This window comes from Anopheles bellator, chromosome 2, assembly GCF_943735745.2.
Source record: "Anopheles bellator chromosome 2, idAnoBellAS_SP24_06.2, whole genome shotgun sequence".
NCBI lineage: Eukaryota > Metazoa > Arthropoda > Insecta > Diptera > Culicidae > Anopheles > Anopheles bellator.
Window position 1 is genome coordinate 31,925,543 of NC_071286.1, and position 15,915 is coordinate 31,941,457.

At 48.9% G+C, this 15,915-nt stretch overlaps 1 protein-coding gene across 1 annotated transcript; it reads right to left on the reverse strand.

Annotated features, from left to right (window-relative positions):
- Nucleotides 1-1,105: 1,105 nt before the first annotated feature.
- On the reverse strand, nucleotides 1,106-3,409 carry LOC131209679 (uncharacterized). The gene is made up of 4 exons (XM_058202799.1): nucleotides 3,244-3,409; nucleotides 1,680-3,120; nucleotides 1,505-1,621; nucleotides 1,106-1,163 (listed from the first exon to the last, which is right to left on the reverse strand). Exons 2-4 carry the CDS (start codon nucleotides 2,994-2,996, stop codon nucleotides 1,146-1,148), a joined length of 1,452 nt encoding a protein of 483 aa, XP_058058782.1. The 5' UTR covers nucleotides 2,997-3,120; nucleotides 3,244-3,409; the 3' UTR covers nucleotides 1,106-1,145.
- Nucleotides 3,410-15,915: the final 12,506 nt, after the last annotated feature.

Sequence of the window (15,915 nt, forward strand, 5' to 3'; positions counted from 1 at the left end):
TTTTATTTGAAAGGTTGATTCTTAAAATTTATGTATAAAATACAACTTTGGTTGCAGAAAATTGGGAAGTATGAAAAATTTATGTCCAAAATGGCTCCTTTCTTTTTCTGAGCTTGAAGCTGAGAACTTGGACAGCTTTTGGTTTCAACAGGACGGCGCTACGTGCCATACAACGACAGCCACAATCGATACTTATGTTATGTGAACAAACTAGTAAATATTGACAACCTAAAGACCCAAAGTCAAGTTGCTATTGCCGAAATAGAACCAGGTACAATTGAAAATGTACTCAAAAATAGGTCGAACGAATGGGCTACTACCAAGCCAATTGTGATGAACATTTGACCAAAATTGTTTTACATAAATCACTCTTTCAAGTAAAAGTTCAAACATTAAAAACAATTTCTGCCGTTTTTTTTAACCAAATGAATAGGTACACGCTGATTTGCTCTCTCTATAGAAACCGAATGAATCCTGGAACTGGAGATGTACGGACGGCTGAAGCACAGAATTCACCATTTACAACCAGTCCTTTTGGAAAAAACTAATATGAAAATGTCACCGACTCTTTTAGAGTCAAAGGGTACATCTACTTCTAAGCTAACCTTCATTACGGATCTACGGTTTCTGGGAGAGACTGGGAGAGCTATGGACGCCTCGAAGAGATCGTGCAGTCTTCTCCAATGAAGTCATAAGACTCAATCAAAGCCTTTACCCAAAAGAGTCATAAACCCTTTCAGAGTTTTCCTTCACTTGCGAACCTTTGCCGACGACTAATAGTCGCAGACTCCTCAGAGTCGGGGCTTTTGTACTTCAGACCTCCAGGCCAGTGGAAATCTTTCGGAAAGGCCAGGGTTTGAATCGCCCAGGTACCCCGATTGACAAATTGGTACTAGGTTTAAAAATTTCATTAGAATTAAATTAAGGTAGTAAGCTCTTAGTATGTGAAAAGAGACGAATGTAAGGCTATTACAGCTCAAAGTCTCTACAGTACAAAAAAAACAAACCAACCATTTACAACCAATTATGCTGCTGCTTGTGTTCGTTTCTTTTATTGTGGACTGGCTGTGTGCCGGGAATTTCTCAACGCGCCACGTCAGCAAGGCGCATCGAACGGCTTCCAAAGTGTTTCCCCCGTGTCGTCATCAAAGTGATTGTATTATCTGGAAAACGGGGGAAAAATGGGGAAATTAAAACATTGCGATTGTGGGGAGGCGCAGTTTATTTGGGTAACTTTATGCTACAACTATCCCGGGTAACCAGGACCGGGCGTGCGGGACTTTCGCGCGCAGCCGACACTGGCGCAGGATCTGCGAGGATGCGAGAGCCACGGGCGCGCGATGGACATTCCGGAGACCGGCACATGGAGGGTGGACATAGAAAAATGAATGGTTGATAGACGCTTTAGCTACGCCACGGATCTGCACGAGCGCAGGGCCAGACGAAGGGGGGGGGGGGGGGGGGGGACGAAGTCTTAGGGAAATATACTTGCTGGTGACAGTACCAGTGACGCATTGCAGCTCTTCAGGATGCCGCGCAGCAGCGTGACGTCGTCCGGTGTCAGGGCCCAACCGCTCAGCTGCCCGACACTTTGCAGCTCCGGACAGCGGTCCATCAGGATCTGGAAAGAACGGGGACAGAGGGCAGAAAGTGCGGTCCGCGTTCGAGGCTCAACCTACCTCGACCGTGGCCAGGGACAGATACGGGGCGGAAGTAAACCACACGTCCTCCAGCTGGTAGAAGTCGTGCTCAATCACCATCGCGCTGATGTCCTCGTCGCTGAACGTCACCGCATCGACCGCGAGCCGCTTCAAGGACGTCGTCTTGCAGATGAAGGCCCGCAAGCTGGGCTTCGAAATGGGGCTGCTCAGGATTTCCAGCCCCTGCAGGCTGTCGAAGCTCCGGTCGCCGGTGAACGTCAGCGAGTCCATCATGTAAAAGTCCAGATCGATCAGGTTCGGGCACGAGCGCACGATCCGATTGACCTCCAGCGGGCCGTAGCCCTTAATGACCGTCAGGTGGTACAGCGTGGCCCCGCTAGGCTCCAGCAGCCCCGTCAGCTCGTAGCAGCTGAACTTGTACAGCTTCAGCCGCTTCAACCGCACCCCCTCCAGCTTCGCCAGTATGCCGACTTCCGGTGAGTCTAGGTACAGGTCTTCCAGCCGGGGGCACGTGGCCACGATGGCGTCCATCGCTTTGGCGCTCGTGTCGATGTCGTGCACGTACGCCAGCTTACACCGGAACCCGGCATCCTTCTGCTCGACGATGTGCAGCAAGCTACGGCCCACGTACGAGTACGACTGCAGGGTGGCCAAGTTCGGGAGGTGCATCAGCAGCAGGGCCACGTCCATGTGGCAAATGTTTTCCTCGCCCAGCGACCCAATGTCCACGTAGGTGAGCAGCTCGTGGCACTCGCCATAGCACAGGTACTCGATGCCGATCTCGGTGACGTCCGTTTCGCCGCTGATGTCGAGCTGGCGCAGGCACTTGCTGTAGTCGGCGATGTGCTTCAGCAGGTCATCGTTCGGGATGTGCGGTATCGTGAGCTTCGTGAGGCGCGGCAACCGCTTCACGATCTCGTACATGTAGCACATGCTCTCCTCCTTCACCCAAACGCCCTTCATGTTGAGCTGGCGCAGACCGCGCCCCTGGGCCGCGATCACCTGCAGGATGCGCTCGTAGTACGCGACCGGAAATATCTCGGTCGCCAGGCACTGGACGCCCTCGTTCAGCAGCATCTGCAGGCAGCAGAAGCGCATCGATGCCTCGAGCGAGTCGGAACTCAGGATCACGCGCAGCAGATCGTCGTAGATGTTGCTCGTCGCCCCCATACTGTCCAGGTACGAGTTGATCTCCACCATCAGCAGCGTGTAGTCCGGCGGGACGCCGAACGTGTAGCTTGTCTGCACCATCGTCCCGATCGCTCCGACGATGGTTCCGGCCAGGTCCGCGAGCGTTATTTCGCTCAGCGTACGAACCGGAATCTTTTTGGACATTTTGTTGTTGTTTGACCAGCAACCAGCTAGCGGAAGAAACTTTCTATCGGCACCGGGATTTCGGTTCCGATCACATCACCAAACGACACCGTTCTGCGTCGTCTTTCCGCACGATGGCGCTTCGCTTCGCTGCACGGACGGGGGAAGAATTTGGTGAAACCGAAATAAATAACCAACACCACTAGGCATGCGCGGTCGGCCTTGAAACGGCACTTGTTTGGTGCAAAACGTAAAGCACCTTACTTACATAAGCTACCGCGGTCTTCGTACCGCGGTCGGCAAAGCACTGTAAACACCGAAACACCGATCGCCGAATGTAGAACCACTTCCGCCTAAGGTTCCGTCCAGCGCGTAAGTTCGAGGAGTCGGAGTGTCCACGACGAAAGGCAACACAGGTTGCGGTCGGTCAGCTTCTCGGGTGCAGCCAAACGGCAATGTCTGGCAGCTCTGGCCCCAAATCCGCAGTCGGGCGCTCGCTTGACAGTTGGCGGTGCGTGCGTGAGCCGCTTATTTTTATCTCCTGCGCAGCATTTTGTTTGTACACAAATCGTGGCCGTTCCGTCGAACAGGCCGCTGCTGGCCGCTGCGCATACCGATGCTCGCGTAGGAGCATGCGTAAGATTGGCACCGGGACCACCTTCCACAGCTATGAGGACTGGGTCATATGATCGATTTTTCGCGCCAAGCAAAAGAGCTGGCTGCACCCGGACAGACTGAGCGCCTTCAAAAGGCAAACTAAATTGCCCAGCCAATATGGCCTAAAAAGGAACTCTAAAAGATCCGCAAATAATGGAAGAAGCAACGATGAAAACTGTCGTCCTTTTTCTTACGAAATTTTATGTGGGATGCATTATTCAAACGAGGAATAATTTATCTTATTTTGTAATAATGAAATAATTTGGAATGGAATGGAATAAATTGGACCGTGAAAACGTCAGATCCTTTATGCTTCGTGTGGCAGCAAAAATATAAAAACGAAATGTCAAACATGTTTACATTCGTGTTTTTGGTCCGAGAAAACAGAATTAGAAGACAAATAAATTGATTTGTGGATATTTTTTGTTTTTTTAGCTTTTGTTGCTATATCAGCGAATAGGAATGGTACATTGCTTCCAAAAGCGTATGCAAGGTCGAGGAAATCGCTTTTAAATGGCATCGTATGCCTCCGCCTTTTTATTGCGATCACTATATTTTTTATTTTTTAGTTGCCAAAGACATGGCAGACTTTCGTAAATTTTTATAAATTCAGTTAAACACTTTCGCGAACGTTGACGAAGCGTCCAAAATATAAATAAGAGGCCAAAACAAAACATCAACAAGTCAACCGACAAACTGGCACTTGTTTGAAATTTGTTCACAAATTGGTGCTCGTTTGTTCAGATTTGTAGATCTGCGTCAGTGACATTAATGACGTCTCCAGAGACGTCACTTACGCAGATATCGTTATCGTTATCGTAGCGTGTAGATCGGCCATAAGGGCAAAATCCCCTCTGGAGTATTGATTCATGTTCGTTCAAACAGATGGATGGACCAGCAATGCATGAACTTGTGGTATGGTCTAGGCTACCTGGCCGCCTGTTGAAGAAGAATTCTCTTTTGATTTTTGATCAGTTTAGAGGGCATTTGACGGAAAAAGTAAAGCAAAAGGCTAAAGAACTGAGAACCCAGTTAGCAGTCATTCCGGGTGGTGTCACAAGTCAATTGCAACCTCTTGATATCAGTATCAATAAACCTTTTAAAGCAAATATGAAGGAGGAGTGGACCAAATGGATGAGTGAATCGGATACAAACTTACTCCATCAGGCCTGTTGAAGAGGGCAACAATCTCACAAGTCTGCCAGTGGGTGAAAACTTCATGGGAAGCCATCAAGAACGATGTTATCCTCAAATCATTTAAAAAGCAGGTATTAGTAATGCATTAGATGGCTCTGAAGGTGACGCTATTTTTGCCCAAAGTGATTCCTCAGACACAGATGATGATGACATGGAAGAATTAGTTAAGAAAACTGGTTAATCAATGTTTGGAAACAGAAGATATGTTTGAGACTGAAGAATTACATAATTTCTATGACGAATGAGTTATAAAAAAGTCGTTAAAAAATAACAAAAAGTAATTTAGGTTTATCTTAAATGTTTGATATAAAAATGAGGGTCTTAATAGATGTAGGGTCTTAATACCCGTAATGTACGGTATTTCAAAAGAATCGGTCAATTACAAGAAGTTCTAGGGTGCTTGGCGGATTGCACTCTTTCAGCACAATATTGATGAAATGGTCTGCATATCTTCTCTTAGCGTCCTTCCCATAATGACAAGTTGCTAAGGCTTCGGGCCAGAAAAACATAAAACGTGCCTTAAACTAGTTGAGTCCTAGAGCTTGAACCAATAATTTTTTAATTTAATAAAAAGTTATTACCAATATTATTTATTATTTTATTTATTTTTACTCTACATAGTAGGATTGTGAATTAATTCATGCAGTCTTTATTGAACAATTGTGGTCTAACTATAGACTAATATGGCTGCTTTCATTTCTCCTATCTTTGAAGTAATGCCCGGATACCGTGTCGATAGAACTCCTCATCTTTAGCAGCGATCCGGTCAGAGATCCATTTTTCAACTTGCGTTGTGCTGCCAAATCGATCCGTCGATCGTTCTCATGATGAAAAATCAGATTATTATGACCCAGAATGGGATGTGGGTATTTTATGGCCTAAGCTTGCTTCAAACGTATTAATTGTTGTCGATAGCGTTGTCCATCAATAAGTTCAATAAGTGTTGTAGTTTCGTCTGCATTTTCAAACCCCATATCAGAACATCAACAGAACATATTTCTATGACGTAACACCACCAGTGGGGTTTCGTTACAGCCATTATTTACTAGAGAACATAGTCGAGCATAGACCATGGGGGCAACTTACTATGGCTAAGTTTTCCGGTGCCATCCCTTATTGTTGGGCATGATAGAAATCCCCCGGTGGTTAATGAAATTGTATTTTCGCTTGCATCTGCCTTCCCTAACAGGTGGTAAAGTTCAGACAAAATCACTATTTACTATCTCGGCGCTACACAATCGGTGCGGGTGAATTGATTGCTTTCCACCACAATTACTTCGCTGGACCAGTCCACTAATTAAGTTTCAATTAAAACAACACAATGGCACACAATGGGCAAGTGGAGACCACAACTTTCAGTTTCCAATCGCGGCCGGAGCGTGAGCAACTTTTCGAGCTTCCGAGCAACAAACACCGCCACACAGTTTCTTGGGGTGCCCTCCACCGTTTTGATCTGTTATTTATGTTCATCTGTGCGCACGGCCGGTTTGCGCACGGCCGCGGCTTTTATGCTGGCACATAGCATGCCCATAACCGGTTCGGACAAAGCACTGCTTGCTACCGGTCGTCGTCGTCGTCGTCGTCGTCGGGCGAAAGCAGCTGACTGAATGGGGTTCTTCGCCGTTAACGACCGGTGAACGGTCGCAAAAAGTGCGACTCAAGTCCTTGCCAATTCCGTACGCCCGGTGACCCCCTTTTCCGTAACTTGGCCGGTGGACGCTCCATCTTCTGGTCGTTAGACGAGAGCATCTCCGGTTATGGCCGGACACTCGTTGACGGAAGATTCGAAATGGCGATTCCAGGCGAGCGCTGGTGCGTAGCAGACGATCTTTGTTTTCTTCCCGAACCGAATGCCGTAGGTGGGTCCCTGACCCGATTAGCCCGAGTGCCAGGTTTAGGAAGCACCACCGAAAGGTGACGCTGGCGGTGAGTCAAGCGTTGACTTTTCATTGACCATTTCGGTAGAAGAATAACTGGTCGCTGGAGCGTCTAAATCGGCTACTTCCGGCAATTACCCGCAAGCGGATTCTGTGTGGGAGAACCAAAAAATTTGCTTACAACGAATGGCGAAGAACCAAGCCACCGACGCAATGGTAGCTCCCTGGCGTGAAATGACGCGATATCTTCGGAGCAGGGTTTACGTCCACCCCACGGTGGCCATAAATATTTTATCTTTCGCAATCTCAGAACACCGGACCACTTTGCTCCACGCGACCCAGAAGGGACACATTCAACGAGTCCTCGAACGATCGTACTGAGGGTACTCCCGGTTTACTCTCGCGGCCATCAAAGTGAAAGTCATCCGGAGGGGAATCCGGACATCGGACCGGCAAGGTCGGTTGTCGGTCGGTCGGCTGCTACTTCAGCCGCGCGACACCCATTAGGGCGGCCCAGGACCTCGCAAAGTCCGGGATCGATTTCGACCTGAACCGCGGCGTAATAAAACGGAAAGCACACCGAGAGTTTAGAGTCGATGCCACGCCGCTCAGCAATTCGACCCTTTGGGGGGTAGCGCCCGGAACACGATACCTTACCGAAGGACACTCACGGTGACACGGAGCCTACTACGCCTGCCGCCTAGTTGTGGATGTGGCCCGGAGCCCCCGATCGAGTAATCCCAATCGCTGTGTGTGTCCGAAGGGATCCGAAAGCTTTTTTTTGCTGCTGGGTGGAGAAAGGGACCACACAAACCACCAGTACCACCACCACCACCACCAGCGTTGCGGTGCTGTGCGGTACCGGCCTAACCGACCTAACCCCAAAAACCGATTCGCTGTACCCACACCGCAGGATGTTCCGGTCGCCTTCTTGGCTTTTAGTGAAATCGAATCCATCCAGTGCTCGCTGACAAAAACAGGTCCTGTGTGAATCAGTGCCAGCGGTGGGTGGTGGCGGGGAACCCGGGTGGCCCAGGGGTCGGATTACAACGGTCGTCGTCGCTGTCGTCGTCAGGTTGTCAACGGCGGTTATTTACGGCACTTTAACACAATCTAATGCCATGGCGCGGGAATGGCGGGCGAGACGGACCGAGGAGAGAAAAATCGAGCCCGAAACCGAACTGGAAAAGCACGTCCCAGTGATGGGTTTGTGGGTGTGTGTGTCTTGGGGTGGCTCCAATCTGGGACCCGCTCAACTTGAGTGCCGTGATTGAGAAATTCGATCGCTTGGCTCGCGGCTCCATTCCCATCAGCCCAACTTCAATCATCGTGAGGCTCGCGACAGGACGAGACGACTCGCGTAAGTGTCAAAAAACGCGCTGGACATATTAATTATGACTTAGGATAGTCGGAGACTAACGGACACCCGGTGAAGGCGGCCATCAGCCAGCTGGGTTGCCTTTAACCTTAGTCTTGAATGCTGTAAAGTACTAGGTTGTTTACAAAGTTCTGCGGGTCGATACCAGAGGGCGCTGCCACCAGCCTAATTTTTTGTTTGTTATTTTAGTACACTCTTCATATTTCATTTAATTTCAATCGGTCACTTATTTTTTTACGACCCATTTAGTATCGACAGGTCACAGTATTTTTTAGAATGGAAAAAACCAAGTATCGTGCAGTGATTGAATTTTTATTTTTGGAAGGTTTAAAAGCAAACGAAAATTATGAATGAATGCTGAAAGTGTATAAGGACTCTCACTGAATCACTGAAAGAGATTTAGTATAAGGCCTAGCCATCTCATTGAGCAGTATGTACCAATATTTTGACTGAAGTTTTGGGTTCCTAAAAGCCGAATTCGCTAAAAATGGACGCAATGCACCAGGTCACAAGAACAATTTGAAAATGGCAAAAACCCATAATTAAAGTTCGAATTGTTGGAGCATTTACCGTATTTATCAGTTTTGACCTCCAGTGACGTCCATCTGTTTCCAGACCAAAAAAAATCATGCGTTCAAAGCGTTTTTCATCAAATGATGACGTCATAGCAGTTGTGGAAGCGTATTTTGAAGACTTTCCAGAATCTTATTTCGGGGACGGAATTCTTAAGTTAGAATCTCGTTGGAACAATTTTATCGTATTGTATACTGAATAACAAAGTGTGTTTCAAACCATAAAAATGTGTCCTTCGTAAAACTTAGTAAACAACCTAGTAGCTTCCTCTGGTGGTTATATCTTGTTGTACTTTTTGCACACCACTGCCAGGCGTGCTGACACTAATTCGGACCCCAAATCCTATGCAAATGTCCCTGCAGGGATACACAGCTTTCGAGTGCTCGAGTTGAAACAACTGTACACCCAACACGATGACAATTCACCGAGTAGCCATCCTTAGCCGGGCTGGCTGCAAACATTTGGCAAACCGTTCATGCTCCGGGTCCTCCGGGACTGGGCTTAGGTTTGCCGAACGGTTCCGCAGATCGCCGGACCCGACAATAATGTGGTTATGATGAATGAAAATTAACTTTTCCATCGCTCGGCGAGATCGCCTATCGCGCGTGTACCGGTGATCCTTCGCACTCATCGCACCTCATCACATCACCACCGGAGTCCGTCCCCACCGGCAAGTGATTGATGTTGAGCCAGCCGCACTGCGACGCGTTCAGCCCCCGGCGAGGGTCCGGTGGGTGGCTGGATGATGCTGGAAAGATAAAGAGCTACCGCTGACAGACGGCGGCCGAGCGGCGGTGAAGAAGACGTAACCGTCCGCGGACCCGGACCGTCGGACGGAGCACACAGAAAACGTGTTCCACGAACGGCCGGAGAGATTCCGGCACAAAAGTTTACCACGCGCCCGAGAGCACGTTTGGTCCGCGCGATTTGGCCAAGCCGGTTTGGCCGGTGCCGAAATTCCTCGCGTTCAAGTTTCGGTTTCACTCCGTCGTTCTGCTGAACTTCCCCAGGCTCGCTAAACGTTGCGGTCACCGGCAAAATCCCCGAAATCTATGCTCCCGGCTCGGGTTTGGTCCCCGGTTTTTTCACAACCCATCCCTCCAGCAACTAGTTAATCGTGCGGACGCGTGAGTTGGGGACCCGTTTGGGACGATATCTTCCAGTACACATTTTGTCCTGTGGTCGGCAGCATGGTGGCAACACATTCCGTACAGTGTTTCGGTGTTTGTTTCTTTTTTCGTCATGGTGTGTTTGTGGCTCACATGAGAATAGTTTAGCGACGACCGCGGGCCCTGCAGGATTCCCCAAGTTGGGGCATTATTTGGGGGCGAACTTTAAGACGGCTATGTTTCGGCAGATTCCTTGTTAAGCTGCCCTGTGGTCCGGTGGAGTTTTTGTGCCGCCTAAAGCAGCCGGACAGCGAAGCGAATCGCGAACCACTTCAAAGCAACTTTTGCTGCAACCGCAAGATTGTGAAGGATTTTTTTTCCCCATTCCAAAAACTCATGGTTTCAATTAAATGTTCGGCCATATTTAAGATGAAGTGTGGATTTGTCCATTGGTCCGAAGGATCGGCGATTGATCTGACCTCAATTCTGACCTTCGTCGCCTAAGAATGCATCAAGGGCATCTCTTCACTCTCAACCGAAGCAGTCTATTGTTTTTTTTTTGGGTAAAACACAATCAGCCAAAGTGATGGCTTAAACAAAACCCCTAACCGAAGACGACTACAACATTGTCGCATTCTTCTAACGATGGCCCCTTTGTTCGCGCTGGCAATTGTTTGCGGACAATGCGGGCGCAAATATTTTCAATTATGTAAAAACAGAAAAGAATGTAATACACATACACCTTTCGGGCTCTCGAAAGGTGAGCTTCGTTCCATTCTGCCCCGTACATTGTAATTTCATTTACTATCGCTTGCCAGCAACTTTCAATTTTTGCTTTGTCTTCCAAGCGACCGCGAGAAGCTTCGAGGCTGGAGGTTCCGCTAATGCGCTTCGGCGCTACCAAAGAAATTGCCTAAGCTATCGTGCACGCCCATCATCCCCGGGGGCGCCCTGGGCGCAGCCGTTACCAAAGTTTGGGTTTTCGCAGCATTATCCAAAAACTGCCGCCGGCCACCAGCGGCAGTGCAGGAAAGGTGGAAAATGTCGAAGCCGGAGCGCTCCGAGAACGGACGGCCGGCCTGTGTTTAACGGGGAGGCCTATGCGCAGGCTGGCTATGAGGCAGATAATTGCGTGAAGGGTGGTCTGTGGCCGCCGGCCATTTAAAAGAAACCGAACGAAGCGAAAGAAAATGGCAAACGAAAATACTTTAACTTTGGCCGGCTCGCTCGCTCGTTCTTGCGTATGGGTTGCGATGCGGACGATGCCGGCAGCACCCTTTCGAGAACTGCGTGTTAGCGAGAGGAAGAGGAAGGTTTCACACACCACAACAATACCGAGCACAACATCATTGCCATTGTTCAAATCGTTTGCAATCGATTCAATTTGCCTAGTTGTCTCGATCCATCCTTCCAACGCCTGTCGTTATGCAATAGAAAACGGCCTATGGTCCCCTGTGACTCTGGAATTTTTTTCGATCTCCGCCAAACCCCCGGGCTCACTCGAAAAACCGTTCTACGTGTGAAGAAGCTCTGGTAGCGAGCGACTTTGAATGACCACTTGACAGAGCGCCTCGGGGACAGTTTCACATCGATCGATCCCAAACCACTCCACCGGCGATCGTCGTGATCACCGTGATGCCATGTCATTATCGGGTGCAGCGGAACGGAACGGAACGGAACGGCTGCCAATGGTTGCCCCGGGAACCGCAAGTGGAGATGATACTGCTACCTCGCCCCGAACCAAACGTTGTAATGGGTGCTCCCCTCACCCCGACGGGAGGCTTTTGAAGACTTCCGTCAGTCGAGTCCCGCGCGATGCTCCTTCCGATGCACTCCGCTCAATAATTATCACACATACCAAGCAACCAGGGTACAATGGGCACAACCCATCCAGGTTCTCGGTGTGGCACTTTACCCTTTCGGCGTCAGCACGCCGCGGCGGTAATGGTACACGCATCGAAGATTCCTCCCGGCCCTGGCATTCCTTGACTTCCACACGGCCCGCCAAACGAGGCCAGCGTAGGGCGCGCGTATATCATCATCCATCGACATGGACTCGCCGGCCGCCCGGTTCTGCGAACGGTACGGGCGCCATTATAACGTTCCATGAGCAATTACCACCGGCAGAACTTTCGAATTTCGAAGCTCGCCCGGCCGCTCCGCTTCAACCGAACTTCGAAGAACTGGGCCAGGCCGCGGAATGCAACACTGGTCAACAATGGTAGTTCCCGCTTCCAACCGGGAAGCTGAGTAAGATCGCCGAAAACTACGCCGAAATGCTGCAATTCGCTGCCACCGGGCATCTGGCTCGTTGGTAAACATATTAATTATGCTTCATTTATTTACCGGCCCTTGTGACCGGTTTTTATGGGCCAAACGGGGAGGCGAATCACAAAGTGTACCGCAGGTGACATTTTTTTGTTGGCCGATGGTTAACAACGGAAATAATTACGGTCGTCGCTGGTTTCGCACGAGCACGAGCGGCAGCTGCCCCGGTTGCTGGAGATGTATTCGTAATTTTAATGGTTCGGAGAGACCTGGAAGCCCTTCCGGCTGATGGACTGTAGCGGGGTCCATCTAGTGTTTGCATTCCGAAGATGGCGCACAAAATATCGGTTTTGGCTGTCGCTGTATGGGACGTAGCGCCGTCCGGTTGAAATAAAAGGTTGCCCAAGTTTTGGGCTTCAATTTCGCCAAAGAACCAATCAGCCAACACATCTCGGAAAAAATTAAAATGGACCGATGGTGCCCGAAATCCGCACCAAACGATCGCTCGTTGTGAGTGCATTGGCTTCTCTTGCACGACACGTGAGGGTTTTCAGAGCCCCACACGTGACAATTCTGCTTATTAACATAAGCACCGAGGTGGGAAAAAACTTAAATGAAATGAGCTTTTCAAATCTTGTACAGATTAAGTAGAAGACTCACCACTTTGGAAGTAAGATTTAATTTTATGTTTCCCAATTTTTTGCAGGCGTACAACGTCACATTTCTTAAATGTCGAGGATTCACTAAATGTTTACAAGCTCCATAGTAAAGTTTAACGTTTTAAAAGTCAAGTATCACCCTATATATATTCGTATATTTCAAAATATTCGAATATAACTTTAAGGCTGTGTAAATGTCTTCATCGTTGGCCTTTGCTTCAAAACTGTAACGAATACTCTGGTATGTTTCTATTAATTAATAATAGGAAAAAAAAAATCATTAAGTAAAGACAATTTGGTACGCTAAGGGAACATTCTGTGTGGCAACCATCGAGCCTTCCGAAGGCGATAACCTAAATCGGAATAGTTTCTCTACAGTTAGGATAATTATCCATTATAGTTTAGGATAATTAAAATAATTTACTCGTTAATTAACTGTTAATGTCAACCGACCATTTGGTGCAAATTTGCGTGCATGTTATTATTAGAGCTTGAGCTCAGTTCTTCAAAACTGATCGTAATTACCGTAGCATTTCAACCCATTCCTCGATCGGCCCCCACCCGGACGTGTGATCAACCATTGTGATCCGACGGCCATATTCTGCCGAGCTAATGGTATCAACGTTGCCAACATTCAGTCCGTTTGAATGCACTTTGAAGGATTAAATCATCAACTGGAGCAGCACACGGTGGGCGTAAAATTGGATCCGGCTGCCTTCGGAAGGGTTTATTACGTGATGACTGGCGCTCGGGCCGCTTCCTGGGCGCTGAAGGCAATCGCTCCCCAGGAACGAATTTCGGCATAACCGCCGGGAGGAGGTCGAGAGACGCAAACAGAATATTGCCCGACCCGACCATCTTGGCCCCCTAACCGACCGACCACAAAGCAAGAAGACCCCATGAACCGTCAGAATGCGCCGTGGACGGGTAAGCCAGCCCGAGCTTCGGATCGCTCGTTCGCCGTAATGACCGGGCAGAATGTGGTCCACCGCAAGGCTCCGGGCCGCCTCGACGTAATCCAACGCCCGGAGCGGCCCGAGGGGTTCGTGAGGTCGACTGGCCGGGCCCCGGGCCGAAGCATCTCGGTATCATCATCGGCATGTTACATGGTGAATTAAAAGGTAATTCATCTTAACATCCTGACATGCGGCCATACGAGTGGTCCTGCTGCGTGAGAAACGCTCCCTAGGTGCCCGGTGCCTATCCACCACTGTTCCCGCCCCCCCTCGGGGTAGAACCGGTTTGTGGGGTTCCTGCGTTGAAGAACTATTTCTTGGAATTCATTTAAATGGCTTCACCGGCTCACCGACGGTGCTTGGGTTACGTTCTTGGCCGCCGCGACCCGCCAAGAGGAGGATGGTCTAGCGAAAGAAAAATGCGTCCGACGAGGCACTTCACGCTAATGAATTACACAAAAATTTAATACTTTTTCTCGCAGGCCCCTAGGCCAATCGGCTGGCGGACGAGCCACTGGGCAGGCCGGATGTCGAAAACGCGATTGAAAGCGCCTGAAACGATTTTCGTGTCCTGGCGTGGGCCGGGAATGTGCCCCGGGTGGAACCTAGAACCGCACGATGGACCTCCCGCTGTCCCGTCGGCTCCCCGCTGGAACTGCCCCACCGGGGAGTTGGAGTTCCTGACCCCGCAAATCGTAATCGCCGCGCGCGCGCTGAGGGCTTTTAATCGATGGCCTAATCCTTTGATTGCGTTGACTCGGTCGTGCCCGAAGAAAGCCAGCATGGTCCGCCTTTGAAGGCGAATAATTTCCATTCTGCCAAGGGGCCGGGCGGCTTCAAATCCAGCCTTCAGCCGGCGACCGGGTTGGCGTGCGCACGGAGAAATGATAATCTGTTCGGCCTTCGCTTGTTCCTGGAAATGTTTACAGGTTACCGGAGATCAGGCGAAACATCCAGCCCAGGCACAGCACGGGGCGTGCGGTTCTTCACTCTCGAGAGCGCGTCCGACATCGGCCCTTCAGTTCTTGGCGTAGAAATTGCAAATATTTCATAACCATAATTGGAAACAACGCAGCGGAGGGCATGACGAACACAAGGGCCAAGTCATGCTCGGCATTCCTATGCTGCGCCCGGCGCTGCTCGCTACTAGTTTTGTGGTTGTTTCTCGCTAAGCGGACATTACTCAATATAACTTCATTTCGTTTCGGGAAACACAGCAGAAAGTAAGAGATTCTCATTTCGTTTCGCAATTTGCAACCAAAGTTCCAACAGCAATACGCCTGACCGTTCCGGATTCAAAATGGCGGCTAAATGCAAGGTCGGTGTTTCTGCGCACGTTTGTGAGCCAGTCAGGACACAGTTTGCTATTTGCTGTTTCTGTTGAGTTTTTGAAGTTTTTGCTTGATTTCCGGTGATGATGGGGGTTTTACATAAGGAAGTACCTTCTAGGCTCTTCAGCAGGACTCAATCTTCGTTGGTTATGATTTGAAAGCCATTTTTATGTTACGTTACACTACGAAGTATTTAAAAGTATCGTGAATTTAAAATTTCTGTGGGTTACGTATACTCGATTTGCAATTTTTCAGGCATTAGGTCGGTACTCATGCCGCCATTGAATGTTCAGGTAATTTTTGTTGCTTGCACGTATTTTGGTGCACCTTCGATTTTTGTCTATTTCAATAAATGGATGGCAAAGAATCTGTATCCTTTTTGGTGTGAAAAACGAAATTAGGTGCACGGAATCATTCCCAATGGAGACTGTGGCATTAAGTAAAGCTCGGCGATAAAGTTACTGTTTGTACCGACCTCGTATATCAATCCATTTTTCACATGAAAATGGATTCTAATACCAGTCACTTTCGTTAATATTGTTTCTTCTTCATTTGATTGTTTATCCATTGATAAATTCCACAATTCTTCATCTTAATCTCAGTGTTTCCCAACAGCTCACCGTTTCCGTTTAGTAGTCGTCAATGGGCCGATACTTCACGTGGGTTTAGTTCCAAATTGTGCCAGTCAATAATCAATCAGCAATTCGATCGATTACGAATTACGATTGGCTTTTTCCTGATGTGCCATAAAGTCCTTACACTCTAGTTCCACAAGCAGCAGAGCTTTTGGGACACCGAACGGCAAAGGAAATTCGTTCGCTTTGCCGATATTAATCACAGTCGCGCATTAACCAGGGACAGGTAAAGTTTAACTTTGCCACGCCGCCATTTCTTGGTAGCCTCTGTTCCGTCGTCGACAAAACCGGGACTCGCAC

What these genes read in the sequence shown, in the direction of transcription:
- LOC131209679 (XM_058202799.1), bottom strand. Translation starts at nt 2,996, where the DNA reads ATGTCCAAAAAGATTCCGGTTCGTACGCTGAGCGAAATAACGCTCGCG. An exon ending in TGTCCCTGGCCACGGTCGAG is followed by an intron (nt 1,622 to 1,679) that starts GTAGGTTGAGCC and finishes CGTTCTTTCCAG; the next exon opens with ATCCTGATGGACCGCTGTCC.